The sequence below is a fragment of the Pseudopodoces humilis genome, chromosome 3 (genome assembly GCF_049639895.1).
Source record: "Pseudopodoces humilis isolate 2021_Gansu_Grassland_sample_001 chromosome 3, ASM4963989v1, whole genome shotgun sequence".
Classification (NCBI taxonomy): Eukaryota; Metazoa; Chordata; class Aves; order Passeriformes; family Paridae; genus Pseudopodoces; species Pseudopodoces humilis.
The window spans coordinates 31,237,213-31,251,886 of record NC_142202.1 but is presented as its reverse complement, the minus strand read 5'-3'; the positions used below and the strand labels follow the sequence as shown (position 1 = coordinate 31,251,886).

Here is a 14,674-nt window from a genome sequence, read left to right as displayed (position 1 = left end):
CCTTTGCTTCCCACAAAATTTGGGCCAGCAGTATCTGTCAGTGTGGCAGCAGAGAAGTACCATCAGAGTTAAATTTTCAAGGCAGTCCCTTTTAAAGGTTTTTGTGGCAAGTTTAGAGCAGTGGAACAAGAGGGCATTACAGGGGACAGTTTCTGGCCCTCCTGATGGATGGGTAGGCTCCTGTTCCACTCAAAGTACATTCCAGGCCACAAACAGATCAGTAACCCACTGTTGAGAGCTCACTGACCAGGGGGTTAAGTGCCTAACCTAGTCTAGGCTTACCATGGTGCAATGTGTGGCAATGGGGAGATGGTAGGATGAGAATAAAGCAGGGGCTGAGAAACAGGACAGAACAGGGGGAAAAAAACCCCAACCAAATAAACAAAACAGGTAATTAAAAGGTCAAATTATTTTATTTAAAGCTCTACAGAAGCACTTACATTTCTGGGGGTTGATAGTAAATTGTCTTCTGCAAATGCTGATTCTCAAAGGCACAAAATGGTTATTAAGCTCTGATGCACTGGAGAGGTAGGCAGATCATCTCACAGCCCAAGCACCCCACTCTCAATGTGGACGCTACCCACTTGCAGAGGTACTGACATCCCATCTGATTTTGTGGAGGTAGGCTTCCTTTGGTCCTGGAAGTCAGCGTGGAGGACGAAGTATCTTTAGCTCAGCTCTGGGAACATATAAAATCACGGTACCTACAGATTACCCTTTGAATCAATAGCTTGGTCCCCTCAGTTTATGACTGTGTCACAGGAGCCAAGGTGTATATTCCACCGGGGCTGAGCAGAAAGCACCTGTCTGCAATCACAAAGGTCCTCTTCAAAAGGGAGAATGTATTGCCTTCCTGGATCAGGCTCGATGGTCCTGACTGTGTTTTGGCTAAGATGGCACCACCCTGAGCTCTGCTTGACCTGATTTCCAAGAGCAAGTGTGCTGTGATTTCTGGTTTGTTTCCTGTCCTCCTCAATTTGCAGAGAAAAATCTTCCCTGCAACAAGGCTTGGAGACAATAAACAAGAACAGTGATTTGAAAAGCTGATCCTCACCCTTGGGGGAGGCACAATGCTGAGTAGAGGAAGAGCTCCTTGCAGGAGTCATTTGTTCACCAGGGGGAATTCTTGAGTGCAATCACATCGTCCAGCAGGCGTAAATAAGAGCAATCAGCAATGCCATGGCCACAGCAAGGGCAGCATTCTTGCGATTTTTCTTATGAAGCACACTCAGTTCTTTCTCTAGGAAACAAACAAAAGACTGTGAAGGTTCTTCATGTTGCAGCTACACCTCCTTTCAAAACTCTCGTACAAGCACAAAGCTACCTTGGCCACAGGCAAAAATTTTGGGAGCAGTATACAAAGCCGCCAATTCTAGGATGTGCTGAATGGGAAGTAACTGGCCAAACTAGCAGGAACCTTTTCATTTGCTCTCATCCTGACACTTGTGGTAGCTGTGCTTGGGAATACTTCACTGCCAGACCAGTTCCTGTTAGCAAATGACACTGCTATAGGCCTCTACTAAGGATGGACTGTGTCATTAGAATAACTGCTTGTTCCCTAAGAGAATGAAGGAGACAGGAGGGCAGAGAGCTATTTCTACTATCTTCTAAATGTAACAGCCCTGGTAGCTTCTTTCTAGTGCTAAAACTTAAATACAACTGTGGCCACCTTTGAGTTGCAGAATCTGTGTTTCCTTACAGCTCAGAAGGATCAGTGTGGAAAAGGTCTGAGCCTGGACACTCTTATTCTGTTGGAGTCTGAAGCTCTTTGGAGATAGGTAAACCAGGGTGAAGGAAAGCAACCAAAGAACCACAGATGCAGGGAAAGGAAGACACTGCCTACTTCAAGTATGGAGTCTTGCTGATCTCCGTTTCTGTTTGGTTCTCTTTACCAAAGATGAGAACCCCACTCCTGCTAGTTCTGTTCCACAAAACTTTGCTGGCTGGTACAGGCAAGAAGTGAGGCCTCCAGCCTTGGACACTGCATGGCCAAACAGCACTGTTTGGCAGGCAAGGTTGGGTGTGGACTGTCTCCAGAGACACTGCTTTTGTTGCTGAGTTCATCTGCAGAGACTTCACAGGTTACTGCCTCTACAGTTTGAACAAGCAGCCTCCAGCAGTTCCCCAAGTGGTGTTGGTAATCAAAAGAGACTTTTAGCTGTTCTTTCTGCACCATTCTTCACCTAATACAAGCATTCACATGCAAACCACAGAGCAATCTGCTTGAATCTGCAAGGCCACAGAAGAGGTGACAGGGTCACATGATCTCATGCACAGCACTGCCAGCTTAAACTGATGCTGACAATGCCATTGTCAGCAGTTGCAGTCCATGGCCTCAAGTGCATCAACTGGAATAAGGAAAGATTTAATCAGAGGCCATAGCAGTGATATCACTGTTAGGTGAGGCTGTTGCTGCTGTTTGAGCTGCTGTCAGACTCCTCTGCTGATGCCAGCAGGGATGGCTGACTGCTGGCTGGTAAAAGGGTGGCAGCAATTTTCAGTCTTCTGCTGTCTCTAGTGGTAGGCCCTTAGGGAACAGCTTTCAGTCTGTTTAAAGTAACTGTTAGTCTTCTGGAAACAGTCATCTAACATTTGCTGGCCACACCCCAGCTTTCAACACTCTAGACCTAAAACAATACTTGTGCCTCTTTCCCTTCCATGAGCTCTGCTGCTTGCACAGCTGCAGAGTACTGCCAAGCAGGTAACACACTGATCAATACCAGGAGCCTGAAGATGTGCAAAGCAGCACCTCTAGTGGAATGGAAGAGCTGTCAGGTGTGGTATCTCAGAGAGACTTTCATCCTCACTGTCTCCAGCAGGACTTGCACCAAGGAAAGACCCTGTCTCTAGAAGGGCAAGAAGCACATCAGTGTGATTTGCTATGCTCTTGTGCTGAGTGGCCTCATAAATTGATGCAGTAAGAACCTTCCCCAAGGAAGGTATAATTTGCTTCACCTCTGATAGCACTTGCCTTCTTGCTGCTTCTAGGAAAACAAAAAAATGATTGGGGGGTGGGATGTTAAAAGCTACTCAAGCCAATCTGTTAGCTAAGATTATCTGAAGACTGGTAATTTGGGGTATGTGGAGGGGACATTTTCTCTCCTTTGTTAGCTGATCCTTATGTTTTTCCCTATGGAAGTACAGCTCAAGCAAGAGGATGCAGACTCTTATTATAATATGCTGACTACATTTCCATTAGTCTATCTCCCTTTGGATGAAGCTAAATTCAAAGGCAGAAGTCAGAGGTGGCAGGAGCTTGAAGAAAAAGCCAAGCTGCAGCACTGATCCCATCCTGCCCAGAGGGACCATTTTTAATGAAGCTCTTACCATAGTCGTCAGCTTTGGTCATTAGTAAGTTTTGCTCTCTCTCCAGGGACTTTCTGTAATGAGAAGAGGAGTTCATTACCTGCGAGGCACAACACAGCCTATTTCTTTGCTTACATGATGGAAGAGAGACTGTCCCCACTGCTGGGGATATCTGCCAAGAGGATAAGCCCCTCCTTCCTGTTGGAAGCGCGACAGTTCAGAAACACCCAGTTGTGCAAGGAAAGAGATGCAGCATTTTAGGTTATTTTTTCCTTCCCCCAAATGACTTCTTATCTCTCCTTTCAGTGTAGTGTAGGCAAACACCTAGAAAGGGCTCTTGGGTCAGTCCCCTACTCTAGTTCTCCCTAGGTAAGGCAGGAAGTTCTGACACTGGTATGGGATGGGGAAGGGTCCTTACATGCTCTCTGGAGGATCCTGCCCCTCCACCACATCAAGCTTAGTGCTAGAAAGTAATTCTTCTCACCATTTGAAGCTGGGATCCCTTTGTCAGAGGTATCCAATTTACAGAAATTGGTGAACTCAAGAAAACAAGCTGAATCCAAGCCCAGTACTAACAACTTAAACTACCTGTCATTAGACTGAAGATCTATAACAGTAATAGTTATAGATCATAATATAAAGACTAATAACAGTAAAGACTAAGTCAGGCCAACCCAGCCCTTGTCTTAAACTGCATAACATGATTAATTAATATACAGCTTAAAATATAAACCCAAAATAAAATTCCTGAAAGCAGCAGTGTTCCCAGTATGGCAGTAAGGACACGGTCAGTCCTTTCAGACTATGCACATAAATAAACATGCACTAACAAATTATGTCCTGGTTCAGAGAAGGCAGCAAGTGTAACAGAGTTTGTTGTTCCCCTTGGTGCACAGCAAGAACTCCTACAGCCTGTAGGAGGAAAAAGATCCAAATGTATGTGTACAGATAATTAAGTGTAAGGGAGTGCAAGAAAGCAGGTTATGTCAGGAGCAGCAGGAGAAGAAAGGGCTCTTAAAGAAAACTGGGGAAAGGCAAGGTGGAGGAGGAAGTGAGAAAACAGATTTACCAACATGACTGAGCTGCTACTTAGGAATTTGCAGAATTGTGAAAAGAGTCAAGGGAAGAATTTTTGAGAATGAGACATGAAGAAACCATGACAAATGAACTTCAAAGTAGAAAAGCAGAGCTCCTCTTTGTGTGCTATGCACTGAATCAATAATTTTGATCACGGCACCTTCCCTCCAGGGTTGTTCAAAGGGTCTGGAATAGGACAATGGAAGTTCTGTTTCTATTTCCATAAAAGCTGTAAAATTCATAGAAGGCCCCAAGGACCCTAATTCATAATTCTTTGCTCTAGGTCCTATATTTCAGACAGAAACCATCATATAACCCATCCTCTCAAGTTAACACAACTGTAGGTTTGGTTGTTGGCCACCTAAGTACCAGATAAAGAATACAGACAGTATTCAAGGAGAATTTGGGTCAGAAAAGGATTGGTGAGATGAGGAGCTAAAGAAATAAGGGACAGGAAGAGACAGGACCCTGCCTAAATATGGATGGGGATATTAAAGGAAGAAGGGGGAGTGCAAAGGAGAGTTTAACAAAGAAGTTAAACTGAGCCTGATAAGTATCAGGGGAGGGAGACATTGCTGTTGCTATGATGATTTCTAATGGGGTTCTACCAGACAGTATTGTAGAACAAACATCAGGACCATCAGGAACACTCCCTGGGCCTATGATTGAGCTTTCCAGCCTTTTTTTGTTAGGAGCAAAACAGTAGGATACTAGTGACTGAAAAAATGTCCTCAAGCAGAGAGATTTGAGAATCAGCTGGGAGATCTAAGATCTCTTGCTTCATGCTCATAAGAAATAGCAGGTTCTGCCTGTGTCTGCTACAAAATCCAGGCCAAAGTCCTTGCTTGAGTCCCAGCTCTAGAAGCCAACAGTTGCTGCCTCTACAACAGCCACAGATTTCAGGGGAATTGTCCCTCTTAGCTTTCCCAAGAAAAGCTAGAGTGTCAATGCAACTACATCCAGACACATTAGCAACACAGACACAGGTATTTTCCTTCAGTGCCTTTTGCAGCTGGATCCCAGCCTGGTTTGGCCCCCAATAGCAGTCACTGCACAACTCCCTGATTGAACCTTCAGCTGAAGGTGGCTTCAGCAGGGCTTTAGCAGCAGTGTGCAGAAAACCTTTGCCAGACTCAGAGCAGGTTCATAACAGGCCAGGAGCAAGGTCTGCAAATAAACTGGCAAGTTTCAGGCGCTACTTGTCTGGTTGTGGCATAGATTAGAGTCAGGCTGTTAATAAGATACAGCTCTCCAGATATATATAATCACTGCACTTCTCACAGATACAAGTTCCCCAAGAAAGCTCCAAGCTATGGGAAGAAAGTCTTGTCATGGGGAAATCACACATTTCCAGCCCTTCAAGAGCCCTTGCTTGGTCCAACAGCAGGATGACAGCTAAGCTGAAGTGCATATACACAGCTGTGTAAGGAGATGGTCAGCAATACCTTCCTTCGGGGCTGAGCTTCTCCCTGCGCAGTTTAAGAGCCACCTCTTCCATGCTCTGTCTGCAGCGTGCTAGCTTCTCCTCCAATCCATCAATCTGAAAAACACCACACCAGTCACCATAATTTCTTCTCCCAGCTTACAAGGACTCATTCCCATTCAGATGGTGGCAGCTCAGCCAGTACTCTAGCCCAGACAACTAACATCATCATCCTAGATACAGCCAATTGATACTGCCTATTGTGTGGCTGGCCAGCAACCTTTGCTAGGATCTGATCCTGTTCCACCCTGTTCTAGTTTCTTTGCATGTGGGTCCACAAGCAAAGGTCTGATCTAAGGTATCTTTATGCAATTAGAGGATAAAAAGAGAGACACTGGCCTAAACCAAGCCTGAGGGACAGGGTCTTGATTTAGCACTGTGAATAGATGCAGAAATCTACAAAGCACCCTCAGCTGTCTGATTGGATGAAGAGGGAAAAAAGGCATACCTCCAGTCTATTTTACCCAACTGTATCTACAACAGCAACAGGAGACTGCACAGTATGCTCAAGTCAGCATTCGCCACTGCCTCCTTCAACCCATAGCAAGTGTTGGCAGCAACATGTTTCCCTGCACAAAAACACTGGTGGTCTCCTTGTGTCTTCCTCAAGTATCCTGACAGCCACTCCTATGTCTTCCTGTGGAGGGGAGTGCCACAGCTAAGCACAGGAGGGTTGATTTCCTTGTTTGCAGACTGCCCAGGAGGGAATCCTACCATGGACAACGGTTCTGGGAATCATTCCTCTCTTCTGCCTGGCAACCACAGTGTAGACATCTCAAGAAAAACTTTTGTCTTTCAAGCTTGCTTCCAGCAGGGAAACACTGAGATTAATCAGACAATATGAACACAACAACCTAGCCTAAAAGAAAACAGCCTCGGTGCACTAAGGTGGCAATGACACCTCTTTTGAGTTACTTATTGCAACACTTCTGCTGTGCCTAGCTCTCCAGGAAAGGCTAAGGCTGGCAGCATGGCCTCCCTGTGGGAGCCTTCACACACCTCATGCTAAGAGGCAGCACAGTCCCGGGTAAAGGTGGAATGAGCTGCCTGGACACCAGCCTCAGAGGAAGCCCAGAGCACAAACACACTCATAAAGCATAATAAGGGAAACAAAATCAAAGGTAGTGATTAATTATTGCTGCTTTGGGATCAGCTCTGTTCTGATCAGCTTCTGTTAATGAGTTCATTAACAAACTCACACCTTCTGCTCAGGAAAGGCAGGCAGGCATTATAACTAAGAGGGATGGGAGAGAAGAAGCTTGACATAAACCAGACCATGAAAAGAAGTTTAACCAGTCAGTTAAATAGTCTGGAACGAGCACAGCAGAGCTGAGGAGAGGGACACATATAACAAGGCTCAAATAAATCTTTGATTTATCAGCTAGCAATTTCAAAGTCGTGGGTTATTAGGCAATTCTGCCAGTGCTCAAGATGCCAAACTCCCCAGAGGGACGTGCACAGCTTCCTGAGCCCAAGGGAAGCACCAAGGCATATCACCTGATCCCAAAGCTCAGGGAATAGTACTTCTGTGTTTGTCAATGCTTGGGTTTGCCTGGATGAGGAAAACTGTCCTCCTCCAGCTGTTAACCAGCTGTTCATCACTATGTCATCCACTACAACTCAGTCAGCATGATGCATTGCCCCAGTCTGCTTCAGGGTCAAGAAAGGACTTCACTCAGGCCAGCTCTGACCACACTTATCAGCAAGTTAATAGCAGGCTGTGGTATAGCAGAGGTGGGGTGTTGGTCCAGTCAAATTTAAGAATTACCATCTCCCTCACCAGTTCCTACCATTTGCAAATGGCTGTTTCTGCTCCCTTAGCTGTTGGAAACCCTTAGGTGCACACACAAGATGCTTCAGCATGTGTTACCTGGCTCCTCTTTAGCCTGTTAAATTATTACAGTGAACCATGGCTTCTCTGGAAATACATTTAAAAATAATGTTAAATAATACCTTAATGAATTAATGAGAGCTTTAGTTAGTCAGCTGCCAACCCCACCACTAAATTATCCGTGCTACTGCACTCCAATTCTCTCCTCCATGCCTGCTCCTCCTTCTCAGCTGGCAGTTGCTCTCACTAGTATGTTCTCTACCCATACTTCCCTCATTTCAAGAGATTTCAAGAGAGTATATTCTGCCCAGCTTTGTCAGTGCTTTTACTTTCTGCTGACTAAAAATCTCCAGATTCCACATAATACTTTAAAGTTTCAACTGGTTTTACTGCTCTTAAATCAAAACCCAAGTTAGGGTCCCCTGCTGGAGAGCAATAATTTGCTAATAAACCACATGCCCCAGAACTGCACCATCAGCTGTGCTGACCTGGGGGCACAAGGGATAAAAAATAACCAGGAAAAAAAAAAAAAGCAAGGAAGGAGGAAAGGAGGAACAGGAAGAACATGCTGAATTCATTGCTGAATGAAAAATACTTTTCTTTTCAGAATCTCACTACTTCTTTTCTTCTGGCTAGCCTGGATTTTGTGGGGTTATAAGGAAGGACAAGAGTGAGGATTCACAGATGTTACACATTCACTGTGCCTCAGCTTCCCCACTTATAAATTAAGACAATATAATTGCCTCCTGAAGGCAGCTCATTAGATTAAGAAGCCTCAGACACCAACCCAAACTATGGGCAGAGCACTATCTTGATATGTCAATGCCATTGCCTTGCTTGGCATTTAGGATCTGCTCCTGCAAGCCAGGAATCTCTCAGCAACTCAGCCATCCAGGTGACTCTTCACTGCAGGACAAAACAAAGACAGAAACAGGAAATAAACACAGGGGAAAACAAGAGTAATGCCTGGGAACTACTGATTACTCTCTGGGTTGCTGAAAAAACTCCTAGGGGGGGCCATAGTCTATAAAATTGTAGCACAAGAAAATCTCCAGGGCTTTGCCAAAATTCCCTGCTGCAGCTAGTTCTCCAGGAGACCAATCCTAGAAGCAGGTGCCCACCTGAGGTTGCTGTGGATGGAAAGCTTTCCCTCCTACTAAATAATATATGATGTTAGTTGGGGTACATACCTGGGCACGCTGGAAGCCCACAGGAAAACAAAGAGCCAAGCCTGCTTTGCTGAACAACCCCTGAACTTCACACTGCCTTATCTCTTCAGTGGAAATCTCAGCACAGTACCTCCTAAGTTGCATAGATGAACCCTTCCTCCTTTTAGCTCTCCTTTCCTTGAAGAGCACCCTTGTGGGACAGAGTTGAAATGCAGGAAGCAGAAAGCTCACATGACAGCCCCTCAGGTTCACACAGATGGTAGCAGAGTCACAGGACTTTATTCACAGCAACATCTTTAAGTAGTTCCAGTTAAAAAGGGGGAGTGAAACATGTGCTTCACATCCAGGCCACAGATCTGGGCACACACAGCTGCCCTTCTGAAGCTCCTCAGAAGACACTCCAGAAAGTCAAGTCCCAGTAGCTTTGGATGCATACAGGGATGTAAGATCACGTGCTTCCTTTGCTCCACAGATATGACAAGGCATTCAGCTATTTTTGCTGAATTCTGGCAAGACTTGCTCATGATCTGGAAACCCTTTTAAACCAGAGAGACCTGGAATGGACTTCAATCCAAACTGACGTACATCCTTATTACAAATTCCATTTGTTGGGACCATCTTGGGCAGGGAGCCTGAAATGGCTCACATAAAGGCTAACAGAAAAGTGAAAAAGAAGCAGCTTTGCTTATAGAATTGAGCTGGATCCCATTTAATACATTTTGCAGTGAATTAATGAAATCTTTCTTTTCTGCAGAAACACTAAAAGTGCTCTTCAAGAACCAGCAACCACCCTCTGCTTTTATGAATTCCCTAATTAAGATACTGGCAAAGAGCCATATCACACATACGCTGACATCCAACAGCATTAGGTAATGAGGTTTTCATCTTCTGACCCTCATAAAACAGATCAAAGCCAACTGAAGAGGTGGGGGCAAAGCCGAAAACCCCCCCCGAGCAGTCTTTACGTGCCTTGTCACCTGCCAGCACTTTTGAGCCGTTCTTTCAGAGAAGAATTAATGGCTCCTGCATCCACAAATTTGGCTGGATTATTAAAATCAGTCCAGCAGAGACAAATTTTGTTTAAATTCAAGTGCTAGCTTGCTGTTCATGGACACACTTCCATTTTCTCCATGTTCTTGGAATCATTTTGCACACTAGAAAATCATTTCACAGACATTCCACCCACAGCATGCTTGGAAATATTTACCAGACAAGCTATTCACAGCAGAGGATGATCCACCAGCAAAGTCTAAGATGACTCCTAAAGAACAACCCTGCGTGTTGCTAAAGGAGGAAAGGCTGAATCCTACCTACACCTCCTCCTTCAGCCTTGCAGGGACCACTTCACTAGTCAGCACATCCTGCCTCAGTCCAGACCAGTGGCTTTGCAGGCCCATACACAGATGTGACCACAGAATATGTGAGCCAGATTTTCGAAAACTTCTGCAAGAACAGCTTAACTAAGTATAAACTGTGTCTGTCTTTTCCCTATTCTTTATGCTCTTCTATACACACTGCTCAGCCATTGCCCTGTCAGAAACAGCAACACATGTAACAATGCTTTCTAGAAACACACCTGACATTTTGCTGCCCATGCACTGCCTTTAATTTAAGCACTTTTCTGCTTATCTGATTTGGGTTTTTCAGTTGTTGTCTGAGCCGCAAGTATATTCTTAATGGTTACAATATCCTTTGCAAGAAGTTTCACTGCAGGTTACCGGAAGAACCTCCTGTTTGTTCTGAGCTGGTCAGCTGCTGCTTTCGATAGCCCTAACTTTCTATTGACAGTGTATGGTTATTCTTTGTTTAAAGCTACAAATAGCATGCAGAGGATATAGAACTATATTGGGTCCCTTGCAGTCATGTTTGCCAGCTTAAAAGGACCTGGAATGCTTGGTAGGTTCTTGCATAGAAGTTCTACACATCTTTGGTCATCCATGTCACTCTCTTCAGTTAATTCTATTTTCAGTATTTTGTTACCAAATGGACTGGTCTTGCCAGTTTCATTTTCCTGATGAGTTTCCTCAAGCAAGTCCTATGCAGCTCAGCATTGTCAACAGGGCTGCCTGTCAAAAGACTAGAGGTATATGAAAAAAGTGGCATGAATTTAAACCAGCACAACATTATGGAGACCCATTTATATCTATTTAAAACAGATCATATCAATTACATCTGCAATTTGAAAGTGCAAGCAAATCTGATAAGTGTCCATATCAAAAATTGCATTCATTTAGCATCATGACTTCAGTTAAACAAGCATGACTGCCTAGATGAGGCCTTTCAAAGCCAGTCATGCATCATGTCATATTAAGACTCATTTGAAAAGTTTTCTCTACAATCATAACAGCTCAGAAGGTAATACGGAACAGAATAATTTTAAATTATGAATCAAGTATCTTAGTTGTCATGCAAACTGAAACACAGCCCTCTCTTCCTCTGGCATAAAGGGATGTTTTTTTCTTCCTCCCTAACCTCTCTTCAGGAGTGTTCTCATCACTGCAAATGGAAAGAATTTAATCTTGTAGTAGTGTCTTTGCACAGAGATTTTCACCTGTAACGCACAAAAACTAGTAATTCTACAATCCTTTCAAAAACTAGTATGTTCTATCAAGAAAACTTCTAAAAAAACCCCAAAACCTAATCTAAAGCTACTACAAGTCCTCAAACACTTTGCAAGAATTTTCTGTGGCAGGTAAAATCAGTCCCTTCTCATTCTGTAAGCAGCAGGTCCCTAACAGGCTGAGCCATTTTGCCACCTCTCTTTTTGTAAAGTAGGCCCTACCATCTCAACTCTTACTGTCTGCCACCTCTCAAACTACAACCACAAACTACAACCAACAAAACAACAACAAAACAAAACAACCAAAAAAAAAACCCCATCACTGTTCAGTTCTCTCTGGTAGGTTCATCATAGGAAGCGTGGACAGTCAGCATACCCCTCTGGACTCCCTCTGGTGGTTACACGTGGTTTAGACTGCCCAGAACTGTGTTTCTCTAATGAAAACCTAACCAATGAAACACACCAGAAAACCATAAATCAAACTCCCATTCCACACAGCAGGTTGAGAGGGAATCTCATCAATACATATAAATATCTAGAGCTGGGTGTGAAGAGGTTGGTGCAAAACTCTTTTAAGTGGTGCCCAGTAACAGGATGAGGAGCAGTGCCAAACACAGAAGTTCCACCTCAATGTGAGGAAAAACTTTTTTATACTGGAGGTGGCAGAACACTGGAACAGGCGGGTTGTGGGGTTTCCCTCTCCGGAAATATTCAAAATCTACCTGGTCATGTTCCTGTGTGATCTGCTCTAGGTGACCCTGCCCTGGCAAGGGGGTTGAATGAGATCGTAATAAATGGAATTGATTTGTGCTAACTAAATTGTAACTGTTATTAAAGTCATTATTAGAAGCAATCAAAAGAATCAGTGTTACAAGGCAGATGCACCCCTTTACAGATGTTACATGTTAAAATTGAGGTACAGGATGTAGTTTGGAAGATAGGTGACAAGACAAAAACGGCCTTGAGATGGACAAAATTAGAACAACTTTAGGCATTGGGCCTAAAGAGCAGTAAATATAAGACTAATTAGTACACTTACATAACACAATGCTTAGTACACACAAGCAAACCTGTAAGGTTATCCAAAGGACAACGGGGAAGAGGAGAAGCCTTTGCCAAAAGACCACCAAAAGAAGACTGAAGACCCTCTAACAAGTGAGGCATGTGCCATGAAGAAAAGTGACGTAAAGTCAGAAAAATTTTAAATAGGAGGAAACTTATGGGAAACATTTATGAATATGTATAAGCATACAGTATATAAGTTTAGCTTGAAGTGCTTTGTTTTGTACATGAGGTAGGGTGGGAAGCCTCTGTACCCCGGTCGGTTTTGTACATGAGGTAGGGTAACAAGCCCTCCCCGTACCCTGGTCGGTGTTGCTTATACTTTAATCATACTTAATTAGCGGCAAATTATATATATAAATTGTAATTTTTTTCTAAATTGTATTATTTTTACTATACTGTATACTTTTATACCAAATTACTATTTAATTTACTAAATTGTATTCATTTTAATTAAACTGTTATTAACTCAAAGGACCTAGTTGTCAGAATTCTAATTTCCTTTATAGCAAGATGATATCCAGAGGTCCCTTCCAGCCCTAAGGATTCTGTGACTCTCAATTTTATGTTACTAGCTGATGACACACATATGACATGCCCTGCCATCTCCCAGGCCTTTCCATTCTCGTTACCTTGGTCTGTTGTGCATGTTCTCACCTGAAAGGACTTCAGGGCAGAGAAGTGACCAGTGAGATTTACTGAATGAATTCTGCCCCATTTCAGCCATTCAGTGAGGAACGTTCAGGATTTGCTGTCCCCACAGTATCCAAACCCACAGACTTGAAAAGACTTGAGTCCACATAGCACTGTTCAGTGCAGATGCCAGAAAGACATGCTTCAGAGAGACCTTAACTCGGTTCTTTAACAGAAATACAAAGCTTCAACAGAGCTCACCAGCAGCCCTCCTGCCACCCACGAGATCACAGAATCACACAATGGGTAAGGTTTGAAGGGACCATAGTGGGTCGGTCATCTGCTCCAGCCTCAAGAACAGTCATCCTCAAGCACATGGCGCAGGTGGAATCTCCAGTGAGGGGGAGAGATATAAAACACCCAGCCACAATAAAAAGGCAGCTTTGGAAGTGAGGTATTCTTAAACCCCAGGCTTTCCCCTTTCTCCTCTAGTGATTTACAGGCCCCTCACATGCCGGTTTACCACTGGGCTCCTCCCAAGAAGCAGAAGCACACTGCTGATTTCCGGCGTCGCACGCACACAATAGGGCTGGTGGTCACGGCCCGCCACAGCACCCCCACGGGCACGCACACACACACCCACCGCCCCTCACGGCATTGGCTCAAGCGCTCGGCAGGAGCAAGGACACCACACGCCGTCGCTCAAGGCAGGGAGTAAGGACATGGCTCCAAGCCGCCCGCCCGCCACCCCGGCCACAGCAACCACCGCGCCCCCCTCACCTCCCGGGCCACGCTCGGCCCCGCTCGCTGCCTGCCCATGGTCCGGCCCCGCCCGGCCGCGCATGCGCAGGGACGCACCGTGCGCCACCGCCTCGGTGCGGGGCCGCGCTGGGCTGGGCGGGGGCCATGTTGGGCGGGGGCCATGTTGGGCGGGGGAGGGGCGGGCGGCGCTGTGTGCCCGCGCCCATGGGGCCGCTGAGGGCCGCCTTGGGTCTGGCCTTAGATCGGGCTCTATGGGCCCTCTCGGTGTGGTTCCGACACAGCCGAGGGCGAGCGGCAGTTAGAGCGGTGCCTCTCGCGTTGTTCCAGTGCTGCCTGCATCCTGTTCTGCCCTCTCTAGTGGTAGCGGATGAGGCATCGCTGGGGGAGGATCAGCAGGCTGGAAAGCTGAGGTGGAACTTCTTGGTCATGCCTGGTCCTGCCTCTCCGCCGCTCAGAGACCCCGGCTCCGTCGGGTGCTGTCTGGGCAGATCCGAAATGATCAGTCGGTCTTCCCGCAAGTGGAGCCAGCGCATTCCTGGCCACTCCAGACCAGGTCTTGTTGCGCTGGGGGTCGGGGATCACTCGGGAAGAAGCCAACCTCGGAAACACAAGACAAACCCAGAACGGCTGCTTTGTGATAAATGTTAATTTTTTTGGACATCAGCAGGAATTTTTTCACTGAATGTGTTGTCAAACATTGGAACAAGCTGCCCAGGGAGGTAGTGAAGTCACCATCTCTGGAGGTGTTTAGGAAAAGATGATGTGGAACGCAGTGTCATGGTCTAGTTGAC

The 14,674-nt window shown here is 45.4% G+C and overlaps 1 protein-coding gene across 4 annotated transcripts; it reads right to left on the bottom strand.

Annotated features, from left to right (window-relative positions):
- Positions 1-394: 394 nt before the first annotated feature.
- Positions 395-14,022, bottom strand: CCDC167 (coiled-coil domain containing 167). Of its 4 annotated transcripts, none has more exons than XR_015772277.1 (5): positions 8,485-12,859; positions 5,829-5,923; positions 3,328-3,380; positions 804-1,240; positions 395-679 (listed from the first exon to the last, which is right to left on the bottom strand). XR_015772277.1 is itself a non-coding variant. In XM_005530613.3 (4 exons), exons 1-4 carry the CDS (start codon positions 13,938-13,940, stop codon positions 1,137-1,139), a joined length of 291 nt encoding a protein of 96 aa, XP_005530670.1. In that variant the 5' UTR covers positions 13,941-14,022; the 3' UTR covers positions 395-1,136. The 4 variants fall into 4 exon arrangements, 2 of the variants coding, with proteins under 2 accessions (XP_005530670.1, XP_087909695.1); XR_015772278.1 differs by having other exon boundaries at positions 1,055-1,240; XM_005530613.3 differs by lacking the exon at positions 8,485-12,859 and adding an exon at positions 13,902-14,022 and having other exon boundaries at positions 395-1,240.
- Between the last annotated feature and the right edge of the window lie 652 nt (positions 14,023-14,674).